At 37.8% G+C, this 17,345-nt stretch overlaps 1 protein-coding gene across 1 annotated transcript; it reads right to left on the bottom strand.

Annotated features, from left to right (window-relative positions):
- Nucleotides 1-2,136: 2,136 nt before the first annotated feature.
- On the bottom strand, nt 2,137-3,041 carry LOC131670258 (uncharacterized). The gene is made up of 3 exons (XM_058945710.1): nt 2,789-3,041; nt 2,472-2,646; nt 2,137-2,399 (listed from the first exon to the last, which is right to left on the bottom strand). Exons 1-3 carry the CDS (start codon nt 2,856-2,858, stop codon nt 2,273-2,275), a joined length of 372 nt encoding a protein of 123 aa, XP_058801693.1. The 5' UTR covers nt 2,859-3,041; the 3' UTR covers nt 2,137-2,272.
- Between the last annotated feature and the right edge of the window lie 14,304 nt (nt 3,042-17,345).

Genomic DNA, 17,345 nt, shown 5'->3' with positions numbered 1-17,345 from the left:
GGGCGATGGTTTATTCGTAATGGATATTTTATGTGTTTTTGCCCATAGGCTATAGTGGATCGGCATATTGCATCATTATTTTTTGTGTTTTGTAATTGTCATTTTATATTTTTGTCCGTTTATCATTCTAATAAATCATATATTTGTTTTCGAGTATGATAATAACGGTAAATTTTTTGAACTTATAATATTTTCACATTAAAATTCAGGCATCTGCAACAATTTTAATATATGCTTATTTTTCGTTAGTTATTATTACGCGCGCGCGCGCGCGTGTGTGTGTGTGTATGTGTATGTGTGTGTATACCAATTGAAAAAGTATGATGTATATAAAATATGTCAGAACTTATTATAATATATTTTCATAATTTTATAATAAACAGAGCACATTATATCTCAATTTAAACTATGAATACTAAATAATAATGATTATCATTATTCAAAACCATTATCCTAGGCATGTTTGTACCTATGTTGTCAATGTTAGGACTTGATTGAAATGTATTATTCACTATATAATATAATTGAGTTCTGATCTTGTAATCTTATCTAATTACAACGAAATAATGTGTCGCATATGTGACGTATTTCAATACTATCAATCATATCTGCATTGCAGACTTTGATTAACGACCACGTTGCTAAAACTGATATTAAATTGTTTTTGTGATTCGTCAATTGAGTTTCCTCATTCGTCGGTGAGTTACAATCTTTTTCTTTTTAACCGAAACTACTGTCCCCAACAATTGTCTTTTCTCTCTTACATTTTTTTCTAGATAGCAGCATTTGTTTTGTTGTTTTCATTACTGCATAGCTCACATCTCGATATACCAGTGTTAAGTGCTCTTGGCTGCGCGACTTTACTTCGCAATAAATCTGCTTCCGCTTTTTTACCTTTATTTTCTTTCTTTCATTCTTTCGTTGGCTTTTATTTTCAAAAGTAAGAAAGCTTCTGCTCATTCTTTTAGGTTGCTATTTTAATTATAAATCAATATGTTAAATTTTACTGAAAATTTAACAATATTTCCTAGAATTGAAAGACTCATGGATACCTCGCTTTTTCGGACAAAGGATGCGTGACATCATATTTTCGATAAACAAAAAGATTTTTACGATCTGTCAAACATCTGCGACACTCGTTTATCGCTGCGCACAATGAAAGGGAAAATGTTGGAGAAACCCGAAACTGTCGGCCAGACCCGGCGCATCGACAAAGGGTTTATTACCGAAGATAAGACCTGTGCGCACAAGCCTGGAGTGCATTTGTGCATCGGCTGCTCTCACTTTCCGTCGTCTGTTAACTCGGACTAGCTTAGAATAGTAAATTATGTCGTGTAAGTGTAAAGGAAAAAACCAGAGCGAATTGTTGTAAATATAAGTGAGTGCGTCTGTGTGAAAGAGAGTGCGGGAGAACGTAAATTGCTGTTCGTCATCTGCGAGTTAAACAACAAAATGACCTGTTATTATTATCAAAATTATTACCGAACGGAAATGAAGAGATTGAACGCGGATGTAAGCATCGAGTGAGCGTACGAATGCGGGAGCAGTGAACATCTACCGGCAAAGATGAATGCACGGGCGCAGGATGTGCCGCCAATGATGCCAGGTGAGTCATCGCCGCCCTCAGAAATCGCGCGTAAGCGCTCAGGTGAGAAGGCTCCTGCACAGCAAAAAAAAGTGAAACAATACCTTTTGAAACGGGGCTGATAAATACCCACTGTGGCAAATCGAAGAGAGGGCAAAGTGTCCCATTTCCTCTATCGGGTGCAGAATACGGGCCTTTGGGTCCAATAGGGGAAGCCGAGTGAAAGAGAGGGAGGAAAACTTTGACAACGAAATGCGAGACGCACTCTGACCCAGACTCGTTCCGACGCTCAAGCAAGTCAGTGATCTTTTTGTTATAACCTCGATTTGTTTGCGACTGAGACAATGTATAACGTGAATTTCTTATGATTTTATCATAAAATTTACTCAGATGATATCAATGACAAATATTCAATGAATTACTTTGCCGTCTATGTGTATATATACTAAAATCTGACATTAGGATTTCATTTAATATTTTCAATCTTTCTCGAAAGCTGTATAACACTGGAAAATATATACCACATCTGAATTTTATTGTATTTATTAAAATTAAGAATGCGAATAAGTCGTATCTGTTTATCATAAAAAATAATGTTAGTCAAGTATTCAGATCATAAATATTTCCATTAAACTTCTGATAGCATTGAATAATTTCGATTTATTAAATTCACAATATTTGTTTAGTTTATTTATTTTGCTGATTTTCCATTCTGAATTCATCAACCATTTTATTTTTCGTAAATTTAAGATTAATATGTTTAGCCATATACGGATTCCTTTCCATGTGCCTTATCATAGTTCTTGCGACAACACTGAAAATCGCAAAGCAAGCTTTTGCTAACTCTGACTATTGAAATGTTAATTGCGTGAATACATTCACTCACCATGATTTGAAACGATGTTGGCGCATTTGTATATCATCTTCATCGATAATGATTCCGCAATTCATAATGCATTGCCAAATTCCAGTAGATTTGTGTACAGTGCAAATGGCTTTGGATCGCGGGTTAATTTCGTGATTTACTCGAAACAATTCATTTTGATCAACCACGCCAATTTCTGCAAAAAGTCATCGATTAATTATGTTCACAAAATTCGAGCAACGCGTACACATATTACGTCATGTAAATTATGTTTATACTGGCATGATTAGATTTTTAATCAAAGTAGTTTATACGTCATAGTGATTATAATTATTCACCATCGTTGACGAAACTATGCGTAACATTCACCAACACAGCAAAGAACAAAAGCACCAACAAAGTTTTCATTATTTGCTTATGTCACCTAATAATTACTTTTGGCTTCAATAACAGTGTGCATAGATCACCGTGACTGTTCTCGTTTTTAAGGCTAACAAACACTGAAGCGTTGGAATATAGTCTTTTATTGATAGAGATAGTTATAAAAATAAGAGAGAAACAAGTAATTCATCGCTACTGATCTACGATTGAGCGAAACTATTTCTGTCAGATATATGTGAAAACTTTCACGTTTATCGTGCAGTCAATTGAGTTCAAGTTATCTCTGTTTATGTAGCGAACAGCGAGAATGTTCGATTCCTCGGCGTAGTTTATCTATAATTCAGTTTTTTTTTCTCAATTATTATAGCGTGCTAATCGCGCTGTTGCGCAAAAACGATCTTTGGAGCGTTTTGCATATTAAAATTATTCAGCGGGCGACGCTATTATCGTTCGTTTTTTAATTTGACCAAACTAAAAAATTATCGTCTAGCGTCTGTACTATTTATCTTTCGCAAGCGTAAGGAAATATAATCGCTACGTTTATATGCTGCTGAGTGTTTCCCTATAAGCTTAGAGAGCTAAAGTTATGGCGCAATACTTTCCACGCTGTGTATCGTGACAATCTTAGAACGCTGAAATCGTAAAGAAAGGATTTGCCTTTTTACGAGTTGAAGCAGTCCTCTTTTAGCTGCGCGCGTGGGAATATTACGTCGGAACTGGCTACCGCTAGCAATCGTCCGTGATATTTTTTATATACCGACGATGGATATTCGGTTGGATGCGAGCCAATCGCCTTTGCCGATGAGTCAGCGTAGGCATCAATTATGCTCGATTCTTTGCCGTTACATGCAGATTCGGGGTTCCGAATAAGATTATTACAAGTTTCTACGTCGTGGATTGCCACAAGCCATTTCCTCGGATGCAAAGTACGAGTATGCTTGTATCGCTAATTAGATGCACTGCATCAGATTATGCGCCCGTATTCTCTCTCTGAAATGCTTGTCGCTGTATTTTAAAGGCTTTTAATTCATAAAAAGCTGCTGTGTTTGCGTACTGCTAGAAAAGATTAGAGGACGCGCAATGACTGCATGCGCGCAAAAAATCGAGAGACGTACGTGCAGAATGCAAATATATCGATTCATTAAATTGATTCTAATATGCTTCTCACTCCCCCCCCCCCCCCTCCACGGCGAAACTAAACTAAATATTACATGAACAACAGCAACACATTTTAAACTTTCTAAAGTAATTATTCTGGATAATTTACATGGTATTCTCAATATAATTTATCAGAAAAGTCATCATCCGTTAATTATGTTACAATGAAACGTGTTCGCGAATCCATTCGTAATTTTTCATTTAATGAATAATTAAATACACCTATCGACGTATCTTTCTTGATTACAGGATGTGGATAACTTTAATAACAATTGGAATATGAATTGGAAATGATAGCACTTGAAGTACAGCTTTTTTATCGGACATTCATGTCAATTACATTAAACTGATTGCCAGCCTCGATATGCCTAAAATTTTATACTCGATATTACTTAATAGCAAGTAGAGTGATAATAAAAGTCTGACGGAATACACCGAAAGTATTTTCGAGGAGCGTATATTCTTTTTCGAGAGAGAAGGTATCGACAATCGGTCCATAAACATGAAGAGCAATCCTTGAGCAAACTCGATATCACAGTAAAGCGGATCGAATCCTCAAGCCAATATACGCGAAATCCAACTGTAACACATAGACACACACGCACACACGTTCATATGAAAAAAGAGAGCTCGATAGCGCACTGCCGACAAAAATAATGGAAAGTGGCATCTCCGCCGCCGCCACCGGTGTGCCGCGCGCACTTGTACTTGTAGGTGTGCGAAAGCACCTCGAGGATTGGCATTTTGCCGATGCATATAGCACTAGTCTCTCGCGGGAAAAACCGATTGAATAATCGTAGCGGCTATGCGATTGCTTGCTTCTTTCGCTTTTTTCGATATTTTTCGTTAAAACATAAATTCACTCAAGTTGCTTGTCACGCATATGCGCAAGCAATAAAAAAAGTTATTTTCATAATTTTTAAATAAATTGAAATATTTCTCTGGGAGTGAGACCTGTGAAGTCGGAGTCGCTGAAAGTTACCAAAATTTAACGAAACATTCGAAATTTCACAAAGTACATGCGGTAAACTATGGAAACTTACCGTGTCTTATATATGTATCGCACGCTTTTAATTTGAGAACTTTCTTCTTTGTGACACTGTTACGTGCACTTGTAATCAGCATCCGCAAGGCGCTTGACATCACCACATTCTGCATTTTTAGACACCAAATTACCTTCGTTGACGTATACAGTATCCAAGCCTTCGTATAAAATTTCAGCTTCGACTTTTTATCAAAATTACTTGACGAGTACGGCCATTGAAATTATTGTTTGTGAATCTCATTCAAGGTGTAAAGTAGGATATTTGTTCACTTACGAATATTTTCGCCAGATAACACGTGCAGGATATATCACGCCGTCACTAATAAAATTAACATTAATGTACATTTACTTATTCCAAAACACTATCGTGAAAGTGATATTTGCTATAATTAAATGCATAAACCACATCCTCATGTGTCTAAAATATTCAAATTTGACACTTGAAATAATTCAAAGTAATGTAGAATAGGAATGATGGGTTATTGGACGGGATGGATGAAAAAATCCGCATTTTGTTTTGCATATCGACAAGCAGAAATTTCATTTGAAAATAATAATCAATTTACACAGCTAATCAATAGAAACTTTATCAAGTTTAGCTCATTACTAACGTTTAAAATTGATCTGCCAACTTATAAACTTGTCTTTCCGACTTTTCACATCGAGTTTAGCATTACATCACGCATGAACTACCAATTGAATGTTCTGGATGTTATCAATTCTTATCCGTTTGGCGTGCATTTTATATATTATCTTTCAAGCTAACGATATCGAGGATCCTTCAAAAAACTTATCGTCGAATCAGTAAAGCTCAGGGCTAAGGTCATTTGTCTTTTTCGTTATCTTTCACGAGCGAGTCTACTGTTTTATACTCATAATGCCTTTAATCGCAGCGCGATCTGAAGGAGAGACAACGACATTTTCGAAAGATTTACGAGTCCTTGACTCTCTTTCTCTGTGAGCGAAAGAAATATTGCTCAATTAAACTGCTCGTTCGAGTGCAAAGAGCTGATCGTTAGATTTCGACGATAATATTAGTGAGCCGTTGTTTACGAATGATGTCCCCTATTCTTGTGAAAACTAAAGCAATTAACTAGCCGAGTGTCGCTGAATAAAGACAACAATAGTAATATTGCAGTAGGTATTTGCAGTTTCGAATGCAACGAATTGTTGTGTACGATCACTCCACGCCAAACCCTTGTCTTTTTGCGTGCGTGCGTACGTGTGTGTGTGTGTTTTTTATTTGAATAGCAGCTCTCTTTTGTCAAGTGCAAAGTCATTCTTTTTGCTGTCAACAAGAGTTTCGGAAATTCTATCTGTTTGAAATAAAAAAAAAACAACTGCTCCGACTTTCGGACTCAAGAATACAAACATCCAGAAGTGAAGCTCGCTTCAAAAGAAAATAGCAAAGTGTGTTGACGTAATAACAAAAAATGCTTACTAATATAGTATTGCAAACCAAGATGTAATAAACATAAATAATCTTTCATTTACCTTAATTAAACTTTAGATATACTATTTTAACTAATTCAGCATTTGGTATTTTAAATAATTTACTTTTTATTAACTGATAGGTTACCTACAATATTGAATAAGATATTTCATTCGTATCCGAAATAACAAGAAGAAATCAGAACAAATACAATGGCACGACAAATTATAAAAAGGGTAAATTATAACACTAGGAAACCAAACAGCAAGAGGAAATATATTGCCAAATCCAATCAACGCAACGCGTATGTTAAATTACATTAATGTTTATTTATTTATAAGTGAGGATTTTTTAAAGGAAAAGCACATTTTCTCAGGTCACATTAAACTAAAATTCATTTGTTGATTTTGTCAATTTATCATCTCATGCATATTCATCGGGACATTCGCATGATTATAAACGCACGTTATGTGTGCGCCCGCGTATTAAATTATTTCTAAAGTTATGTCAATTTCGTGATCTATTTCAACGAGGTGTCATGACTCGGAGATACTCACAAACTATGCTCGCTATTGGCGAGATGTCGGTGCCGATAAAGGTACTCGTATCATTTAACATAAGATTCGAAGCAAGTAGAACAGGCATTCGTCGAGAGTCGTCAATTAGCGCATCGGTCGCGGTCGCGGGTCCAGAAGTAAGAGCAGCTAGCCTGCACTGTATGCGGGTCACCGGATAGATAGTACGCTCAGCGCCAATGTTGCAGGCAGACCGACAATGGTCTACGTAATTATTACATGCATGTGAATTATTATGCACAAAAATATTCGTCTATTATGCGGCGCAACAAAAAATGGTAGTACAGCGCGCGACATTATAAATGTCGACTAATGGTTTTGATTGGACTGAAAAAAGTCTTTAATTTCTTTCGTATAAATTATCAATTTTCGCCACAGCTTTCACACATTTAAGCTTTCACACTCGTTCACACTGTGGCTATATAAAAGATAACAAGTGAAATCACACTACGTTTTTATTCATTACCCCTCGGTTTATTTCAATTTTAAAGGTATCTGATAGAGAAACTTAGTTTTTATAGAAAAAAATTGCAATAATACGAGTATACTAAATGATTCCTTACACTTATAATTAAAAGTTAAACTCGACCAAAAAGTTTCAGCAAAAAGAAAAAAAAAAGAATAAAAGCTCATCGCAAGTACTTTATCGCAATTGGCATCGCGCGACTGGCGAGAATGTACTTTCGGGGCTTTGCCGTCTCATTCGCAAAGCAAACGTTTACCCAACAAAGATAGCGGCCAGCAGGCAGAAGCGGGTTTTGCAAGTTTTCTAATTATCGTGGCGAGCCACGCCGGTGCGCCACTTTAATTATTGTGAGAGAGCCTGAGGCCATGACAAGAGTGTGTCACGCTTCGTCAATAGCTTGTTTCGTATATTTAAATTTCTCTTATGTACGTGAATAAGATAATATCGATTTTCGAAATTGGAACATAAAGATTACCACTTCGAAGCGTGAAAATGGACTTGGATAATAAATAATCATTCCTCAATCGGAATACACAGTTCGACGTCGTACACTTTTAGAGACCAATGAAAACCCAATTGGATTTGCATCGGCAAATTGGATTTTCTGGAACGTCGCAAAGATTTATCTCTTATTTAGAAAGCCTTCAGAGATGATGTTAAATCCAATTGCTCGTGAAAACTCGTAAACAAGCCCTTTTATCCAACGTCAAGTTAAAAAATGCAGCATATCGAAAAATTGAGTATAGAGATTTCTTCTCTACTGTTGAGAAAATCTCCGGGGTGTATGCATTCTCTAGTAGAATATATTTCTGCACGAGAGATATCAAAGTCAATTGTTCAAGTTAGTTCGCAACGTTTATAGCCGTTCCTTTATACCGTTCCTTTATTTACTGTTCTTTTTTTATAGCTACAAGGCAAACAAAAGAGAATAAGCGACGATCGATGAAAAAAAAGTTGTTTAGTATATTTTTGTTGATTGTATTCCATTTGGAAGAAACTTATGTTTTATATTATTATAATTATAATTCGAATGAAAGGCAAACTGTTTTGTGTCTGAATTCTTTATATTTAAGCGAGAATTGTAGAATAGCTCGATTAATGGCTCATCTCAATCTAAATTTTATCAGAATAGTCAACAGATTGTAAGAAATGTGACTTTTAGTTAATTTTCCGGATACCTAAAGCTAAATTGTAGAAATGAAAGTAACATTTTAATTGGCCTAATCTTAATCTTGTAATTGTTTTTCGCTAACAAAACGTCTCTCCATCTCTGTTTCTAATGAAATTTTTGTCATTCGAAATCAAGCTTTGTGATACTCCTTGAGGCTAACAGAGACACGTTTTTGAAAGTTTTTTTAAAGTTTAATTTATAAATTTAAAGTGTTTCAAATAAGTTCCTATAACGTTATTTTCATTCTTATGAATCAGGAGATTAAAGGCATAACTTTATCTCTTTTTTGCATCCAAAAACGAGAGCATACTTTCAGAACAAATCAAATTTCACATCACTTAATGTAATGTAACGCAAAAACGTGTGCGGAGTGACAAATAAGGGCAGTTATCTGGACTGCTGCGTTCCTCGAAATCCTTCCGCATCCATCTATCATAGGCGCGAGACCGCGACGACAATGCCGAAGTTTCTTTTGGATGAAACTCTTACGGTTCAGTCTTACACTTTCCTTTTACTACTGCTACTACTGTACGAAGGGTATGTGATCTGCGATGCCAGATATTTTCCCCGAGAGCCACTTTCTATATTTTAGCACGAAGTGGCCGTCTTCGAGAATATCTGGTTTCCCTTCTGGCTCTACCTATATATTCGCACAAAAGATAGTTTTTGGTCGGGTTAAGGAGAAGTCAGAATGAGAAGTTTCACCGACAGTAAATGTGACAATCCGAATAAATATATAGCTCGATTTGTTACTGTACAATTGTATTATTTTTATTTTAGCTAGATATATCAAGCCGTTTATGTAAAAATAATTTTTGAAAATTTAGGCTTGAGCATAAAATTTCAGTTTCAATTGTTTACTCAAACTTATAGCTCAAAGTTACGATAGGAACTCGTTTTAAAAAAAAATTATTCTGCAATAATCGGAGTGATCACAACCAAGCTACAATTGGATCAACCAAATTATGCAGTACCAAACTATCGAACTGTATTTTTTTTCGCGTTAACATCTCGCTGCGACAGCAAATTGGCGAAATTCAGTAATTTATTGTGCCATACATATACGATGGACGATCTTAAAAAGTAATAGGAAGCAAAGACGGATATATAAATAAAATATATTAAAATTTTTTCGACAGTTTATCAGTTTATAATCGCAAAAATTAATACAAACAGATTGAGTATTCGTCAAACATTTCAAATGACGAAATTTATTTTCTTCGTACTTGAGCTGCTGAAATTCGACGTAATACACTTAAGTATGCCTAAGTAATGTAAATTAACGCGCACAATCGAGTTAAATTGTTCAGGCGAAGTTTCCGTGGTATTTAGAACAAATAACCTCTTCTCGCATTACGCATTCAAATCTGCACTAACGTATGCATTACACTTGCGTTTATCGAAAGAGCAACAAAATCGAACAGCCGCAAACGTCTGAGAGTCGTCTCAATTTTGCTCTCGCTTAATAGAATAAGACAAGAAACGTGATACTACTTAAACTTGAGCGCTTCGACGCGCCGGCTGTTGCCTCGCGTTACGTAGGCACGTATGCGGTTGAGCGTATATACGTACATGCTCCTCGGCTAAGAACTTCGAACCTGAATCTTAACAGCCTTTGCTCTAGTGTCCTTGCCGTAAGTTTATTTCATGCACAGCTGCAGATTGCTCAGGATTATGAGTTTTGAACGTTAATTAAAAATACATTATGCTTTTGTTCGATCGACTGATTATCGCGGGCAAACAGTTTTCTCAGCTCCGTATCGCTTTATTTTTCAACTGTAGCCCGGACGCAGCTCGCTCCTGTTGACCAGCAAACTTAATAATTCGACGTCGTCGTCGAGAGTGCGCGAAGACTATAAATTGCGGCCGAGACCCGCAAGAGGACGACTTAGCGCTTCGGCGCGCGTGCCTTTGCGCGCGCGTAACGAGCTTCCACTCGGTCCTCACTCGTTGCTCGCGCGCAACGCGCAACGAGAGGAATCTCATTTTAAAATTCCTCTGCATGTGTGCAGCGTGCATTTATCGTCGTTGATTGGAGCTTTTTTTAAAAGCCAACGCTCGTGCTGTGGGGCTTTTGTCGTCTGAGAACTTGTAATCGCGCGAGTCTTGTTCCCTTCTCAAAATGCGGGTTGGCTCATATCTCAAGGTGAAGCGATGGCGAGGTCCAGCTTTGGTCAGACGTAGACGTATATTCCGAGCTTTGTTGCCAGCTACGGAATGTGAATTGTCGCATGTTTCTTTGAGATACTATTCAGAATAATGTCACGGAAGTCGTCGGGTATAAATTTTAAATCCAATTTATCATCGTTCATTGCCTACTCAAGGCATTAAGAGATAAGCCCGATAGGGCAGGGGAAGAGGGATAAAAAGTGTTTTCTTTGTCAACAGAAAAGAATTTGGAGAGCAAAGTTGGAGAGGTTAAAGAGAAAGTTTTGCGCTGTGCTCATGAATAGCATCGCACTAAGTCAATTTCAGTCGGAGGCAACTTGAAGAGGTTTATTGTAAGCTCATCTGTGAATTCCCTCGGGCGCGAGAGAAAGTCCTTGCCTCGTCGCGTCATCTTATCAGTGTGTTTACGATTTTTTTAAGTTACTTTGTCGTTAGCTCGGCGTCCCATTACAAGTCATTTCCCAAATGTCTCGTCAACGCAGTGCAAAATTCATGACTTTAATTTTTGATAGTGCTACTCGACTGTATATCTCTGACGGTTTAGTTCTGGTAGTTATTGTGGACAGGTCAACGTTGATTTCAAGAACTTTTAAAATAATCTATAGGTGCGATAAATCAATCGCTTAAAAACGCGCGTTAGAAAAAAAAAAAACTGTATATATATCTGTCGCGCGAGAAAGGTTTTTCATCGAAAAGCGCCATTTTGTTATACTCCGCGTTACGCGCATCCATAAAACTTGCCTGTGACGTGAATCTCTTCCATGCGAACGGCTGGCCCGAAAAACTGTGTAAAAACTTTTACGGACGGGCGGAGGGAGCAAGCATCCGCACGCCACAGCGGGTCTCGCGCTTCTTCCTCCCTCTGCCGTTTTGCATGTGCGCAAGATATCGTCGCTCCGCTCTTCTGTTATACGAGTTCGCCTGCGCCGCAACAACTTGCGCTTGCAAAGTTATACGCGAGCGCAGCAGCACGTCTCGGAGAAAACGAGGGAAAACGTTCCATTGATCCCTGTGGAAAGTTGTGTATCTGACGAGAGTTGAATCTCAGCTCGCAACGATTAATGTAGTTGCTGTAAGACGTGCGTGGACTAGCTGAATTGTGGAATATGTGCCGTGGAATTGAAAAGCAAGTAAGGGAGCGGATAAAACGAAGCGTTTACGCACAAGTCAAAGCGTATTTTGACGAAAAACATCTGATTTCTCTCGGTTCTCGCTCTTCTTTCTCACCACCATCCGCCGGGCCTCAGCGTATCGATAGCATCTTGTCGACACGATAGCTTTCAACTTCAAGTCGCTCCCCATTCTTCTTTTGTGTGTTACGTGCACGAACTACTCGAATTTCTTCGTCTTTTCTGATTTCAAGGGCCATTTTACCCTTTTTCCTTGACATCGTCTGTCGTATACAGCACCACTCTTTGTTCGATTATCCTTCAAGGGGAGCGAAGGGGGTATAAAGAAAATCAATAGTCGCGCTATTGTCTCGGCTCTTCTGCGTGGAAAATTGTGCAATCTACAAAAATAAAAAATATAAAATGATTCCCAGTACTCCTAAAATTTTTTTCACTTTTCAAGATTCGATGATTTTACGAATGCTAAACGTGAATTACTTACTTGTTACTTCAGTGAATGGTATTTTAAGAGTTATATTATTGCCCATATTTATTGACAGAGGAATATCAGTTTCTAAAAGAATCATCGTTATATATGTAAATACGAAATAAAGGCTCTTATACGTGTGCTCTGCTGTTTATAAATTTAGAAAGTGTCATGTTTAACAAAGTGTTATATTCAGCGAGAAAATCCAAGACGAATTTTCTCGCTCGTCATAAACCGTATTTATATATGCGCTAGAGCGAAGGATAATGGTTGAAAAATTGCACTCCAAGCTACGCTAGTCTAATGAGATTTTGAATTATGTTGTTGTTACACTGAACGATCGTAACTCAGTTGGCCTGTCTAGACTCTTCCCTCTCTCTCTCTCTCTCTCTCTCTCTCTCTCTCTCTCTCTCTCTTTCTCATGCGTTTTATCTGGCCTTTGCTATACTTTAAATTTTTGAATCTAATATATTTATGCGCAAAATCAACTAATATTTTAGGATGCATAGCAATAAAAATAATATATACGGCCGTAGATAAATCTTATTCTATTTCTAAAAACATCAATCTACGCGCCAATATTCTGTCGAAAGCAATTACTAGTCTTTTCATCACTGAAACATTTAATGTGCCTGAATATCACAAGTTAGATCATTGAGATATTGACTTGTCGGCTTCAAAAAGGTACCTAACCGAAGGGTCGCGTTATATCAATAGTATTACATCATTGATGCCGCAAGATTGACCTTTTCACAAACATATGGCGTCATCATTTCTGCTGAATTTGTTTGAATTTCCTTCTCGCCTGTCACATTTCTGTGAGTAATCGTCGCGGTACTCGATCGATGTAGACAATGAATGGACGAAAGCCTATTTTAACGTTTCGTTAACAGATTCGTTAACCTTGTTAGAAAAAAATTCACGGTAATCAGTGCTGTTGGTCAGAACAAATATCCTGCAAATAGAACAAATCAGTCGACAAAATGTATTTGTTCTGACAAACGACAGCACTGATTGCCATGGATTTTTTTCCCGACGAGTTTAACGAATCTGTTAACGCAACGTTAAAAAAGGTTTTCATTGCTTCCACTTCGTACACCGATGCCTACAGCGACGACTACACAATTCAGCTGGATATTGCGTAACTACTGCTGTGGCGTAAAACATAATTAACATTCCAATCAAGCTACTTCGGTTATTTTCAATCGCGCACGTCCAATACTATATCTCAATCGAAATAAATGTAGACCGACTTGCGCAAATACTTGATAGTTCACAGGCTATACGGAGCCGGGGCTGACAAATCAAGTCGCCATTGCCGATTGTGACCGAACACGACAACCCTCGTCAAGCCCAACTATTTGACTAGTCATCCGGCTCGCGCGTGTGTGTAATTTCATGTGGACTTAATTCAGTTGCGGGGATGACACCTGGAAGCCCAGTGTCGTATTTACTCGAGAGAGAGAGAGAGAGAGAGAGAGAGAGGGAGAGAGAGAGAGAGAGAGAGAGGACGGATTCCGTGTAATCTCTTGGGTGGCCGTTTCTGTGTCTCTGATTGCGCTTTGCCTGTTAGATTGACGCAAGCTACAAATAATTCCGAGCGCTGCGGCAATACGCGAAGATGGGTATTTAATCATCCAACATCGAGATAGAAGTTCGAAATAAATCTCGACTGACGAGTCTACTTTCGTATACAAATACAACGGCTTCGAGGACGCGCAAATCACTATACCAATGGCATCCAAAGCGATAACATTAGATCTCGCCAGCAAAGCAACGCTTCGCGAGCCAGTGAGCCAGCAAAAGTGCGAGCACACACGGCGCGCGCATCTGTATTCATGCGTGTGCGTGCATGCACGTTTGTTATATGATCGTGGCGTATGGTTTGGCACGACTCGTCGTATATACGTCCCCTGGCGTGTCCAGCTGCCCCCTACCTTCTACCTCTTATATATACTGCACGCATGCTAAAGTCGATAATAACTTGGATATTTGATTGTTGCGATAGAGGGTACAAAAATATAATGTGATTTAGGAAATATGAGTGAACTAACAAAATGTTTAGAGAAAACATGATTAAAAGCTAATCGTTCCACCTATGATGAAAAAGAGTCGATCGAATTCTACAAATTCGTGTTCAAGATCATTCAAGTGACAAATTAACTGAGTATCGGTAATATAGCCAGCGATCAAGCCTTTAACCACGCTCATGCACACATACATACTCTTCGTCGTACGTACGTGTATATCCTATGCATCCGATTTAGAGGGAAGGTTTGTACTTGTCAACGAGTCTCTAATTACTCGCGCAAAATCAATGTTTGTCGAGGGCTTGGACCCATACGTTACTCAGTTGGCCTCGCGTGGCCCCACCCTGTCAACGTGACGAACAAAGATTGACAGTGCACCGATGGGGGCTGAGAGGGGGCGTTTCTTGAGATAGTGTCTGGGCTCCCCTGCAGTCTCTATTACTATCTCACGCAACATTTAAATTATGTTAATACGCAGATGTCAATTCTGTCGGAGTAAGTTTGAAGTGAAAAGATAACAGTGTGAATCTAATTTTAGACTTTTTATTTTATATTTGCATCAATGCCTTTTACAAAATTTACTACATTTAATTATTTAATAAATATTCTCAGGTAACTAATAATTGGACTTTTTATTTTATAGCTTTATTATTATTACAATGAACACATAATTTACTTTTTGAAATGTAAAATATCAATAATATTTCTATTCACGTATGCATTCTCAAATTGTTTTCATTTTTCCTTGTCAGATTGAATAAATTGTACAACATATTTGCTACAAGAAAAATTTTTCTAAAGTCTCGTGAAATGCACAAAGAAGCTTTGGAACGCTCATGTCTAAACTCAGCCATCACATGCGCGAATCGACTACTACGTTATGTTTATATAATTCGCTGATCTGCGAGTTACATAAACTATGCCAAATGCGAATAATAGTTTGATGAGAATTTTTTATATTATTGGCTTCACCTCCTGAGATACGTAGCCTGTCTGAGTTATGTGTGGTTGTAGATTGCAATTTATGCTAAAAATAGCATTCAAGATCAATGATAACTGTCTTTCCAGAAATTTCTGATAAGAATGTACATTAGTAAGTTTGTTATTGCAATTCAAATATATACGGTGTATAGTATTCGATGGATTTTCCAAATGCCATCCTGCCCTTCATATTAAAATAAAAAAATATTCTCTTAAGACCAACTGGATACGAAATTTCTAAGCACCATTGTCACTAATAAACACGCGTCGTAACTCTCGAAATAGCTTAATTTGTTAAAGCCAACGTCCGACGAAAGATTGTATAGTCACTCTGCTCTCTCTTTCTCTCTTGACTAACTGATCTACTTATCTGCGATGCTAAGTGTCCTTGGGCGTTCGTCTGAATTAGACAGGATATTGGCGGATCGGCGAGGGTTTCCGAATATAGTGTGCCCGAGGCGTTTATACGCGCTTTGTCAATTCCGAGGCGTTTGCTACTCGTACATTTGCATCTTTAGCATCTCGGTCCTTGATGTAAAACCGATTGTCACTTGCCAAGCTTTCATTTACTATTTCATGATGAATCATTTTTATTTCAGTCGGTTATTTCAAATGAAATTGGGATATTTCAAGAATATTGTGAAAATCCATACTTTTAGAGACGATACTGCAAAAAAAAAAAAAAAATTCGAAAATGCCAATTATTCGAAAACGAAGCGTGTACGTATAGCCTGTGCTTCATTAAAAGTAGAGACGGAAAGCACTCGAAGCACAGAGAAAAGGCACAAAGAATTCTCGAAGCGTCGCGTGAAATAGAACGCAATTAAAGCTGGTCTCTGAACTTCCCATCCCTTTTTTTCCTTCACTCATCTCCAGACAGAAGATTCGCGCCGAAGAGAAATGTGAAGGACAGAAGAGAATAAAAAAAGATAATTAAGGCGGAATCAAGCCGTATTAAATTTTCGGATTATACCATTAATTAGTTTCAGCAATTCGTTTCTTGTTAATCAAATACGACGAAAAAAGTGATCTTCCCAACATGTCGCATCGAAGTAGCTTAATGTAATTCCTGTTTTCTGTGGAAAAATTCTTCATCTAGATATACAACTTTTTAAACATTATTTAATTAATTAAAAAATACACGTTTTCCTGCTCCAACGTCAAATTAGTCATTCCGTTGCGCAATAAAAAGCATATTTCAAGAAGAAAACGGCACAACAGAGGATACGAAAATATTCAGTAAAATTAAATTTTATGTTAACCCGAGGAATTTTTTATTTGGGCAAAAAAATTACAGGCTCTGGTGTACTTATCGTCGGTAACGCGCTCGTGTAAATACAAAACCCATAACGCGATGTTTGTCTTCATAGCCTTATAAAAATAATTAAAAAAGGTTGTTGCTATTGTTCGGCCTGGAATGAACGTTTGCTAGTAGAAGAAACTTTATCGTAAAAACTTGTATTTCGCTAATATTTTCCCTCTTCTTTTTTACAGTCTCGTGGTTCTTTTTGTCAGTTATTATAATCTCTTATGCAGGCGCAAAGCAGCGGAGTGAGAGCGTACGCGCACACGTACTCACACCTGTCGCCGACGATCACGCCACTACGATACCTTTCAAGGCGTTTTGCGCGGATGGCGACGGCAGCCCGAAAGCATCGTGCTACCTTGTAGATACTACGTGATGCACACTTCGGGGATGCACTGAGATGTTAATTCAGCTATTACTTACAGCCAGCCGCGCTCCAAGCTGCAGCAGTAGCAGCGGCAAGCAACCTATACTCAAGAACTTGCCGTGTCAGAGGCTGAGAGGCGTGTCACTTAGTTTCTTTGTGCACTGCCTTGGTCTTTGTTGTTCGCTTTTGCAGCTCATCGGATGGGTTTCTGATGATGT

This window comes from Phymastichus coffea, unplaced genomic scaffold, assembly GCF_024137745.1.
Source record: "Phymastichus coffea isolate CEN01 unplaced genomic scaffold, Cenicafe_Pcof_1.1 PCOF00105, whole genome shotgun sequence".
NCBI lineage: Eukaryota > Metazoa > Arthropoda > Insecta > Hymenoptera > Eulophidae > Phymastichus > Phymastichus coffea.
The sequence above is the reverse complement of the archived record's forward strand: the minus strand, read 5'-3'. Positions and strand labels throughout refer to the sequence as shown.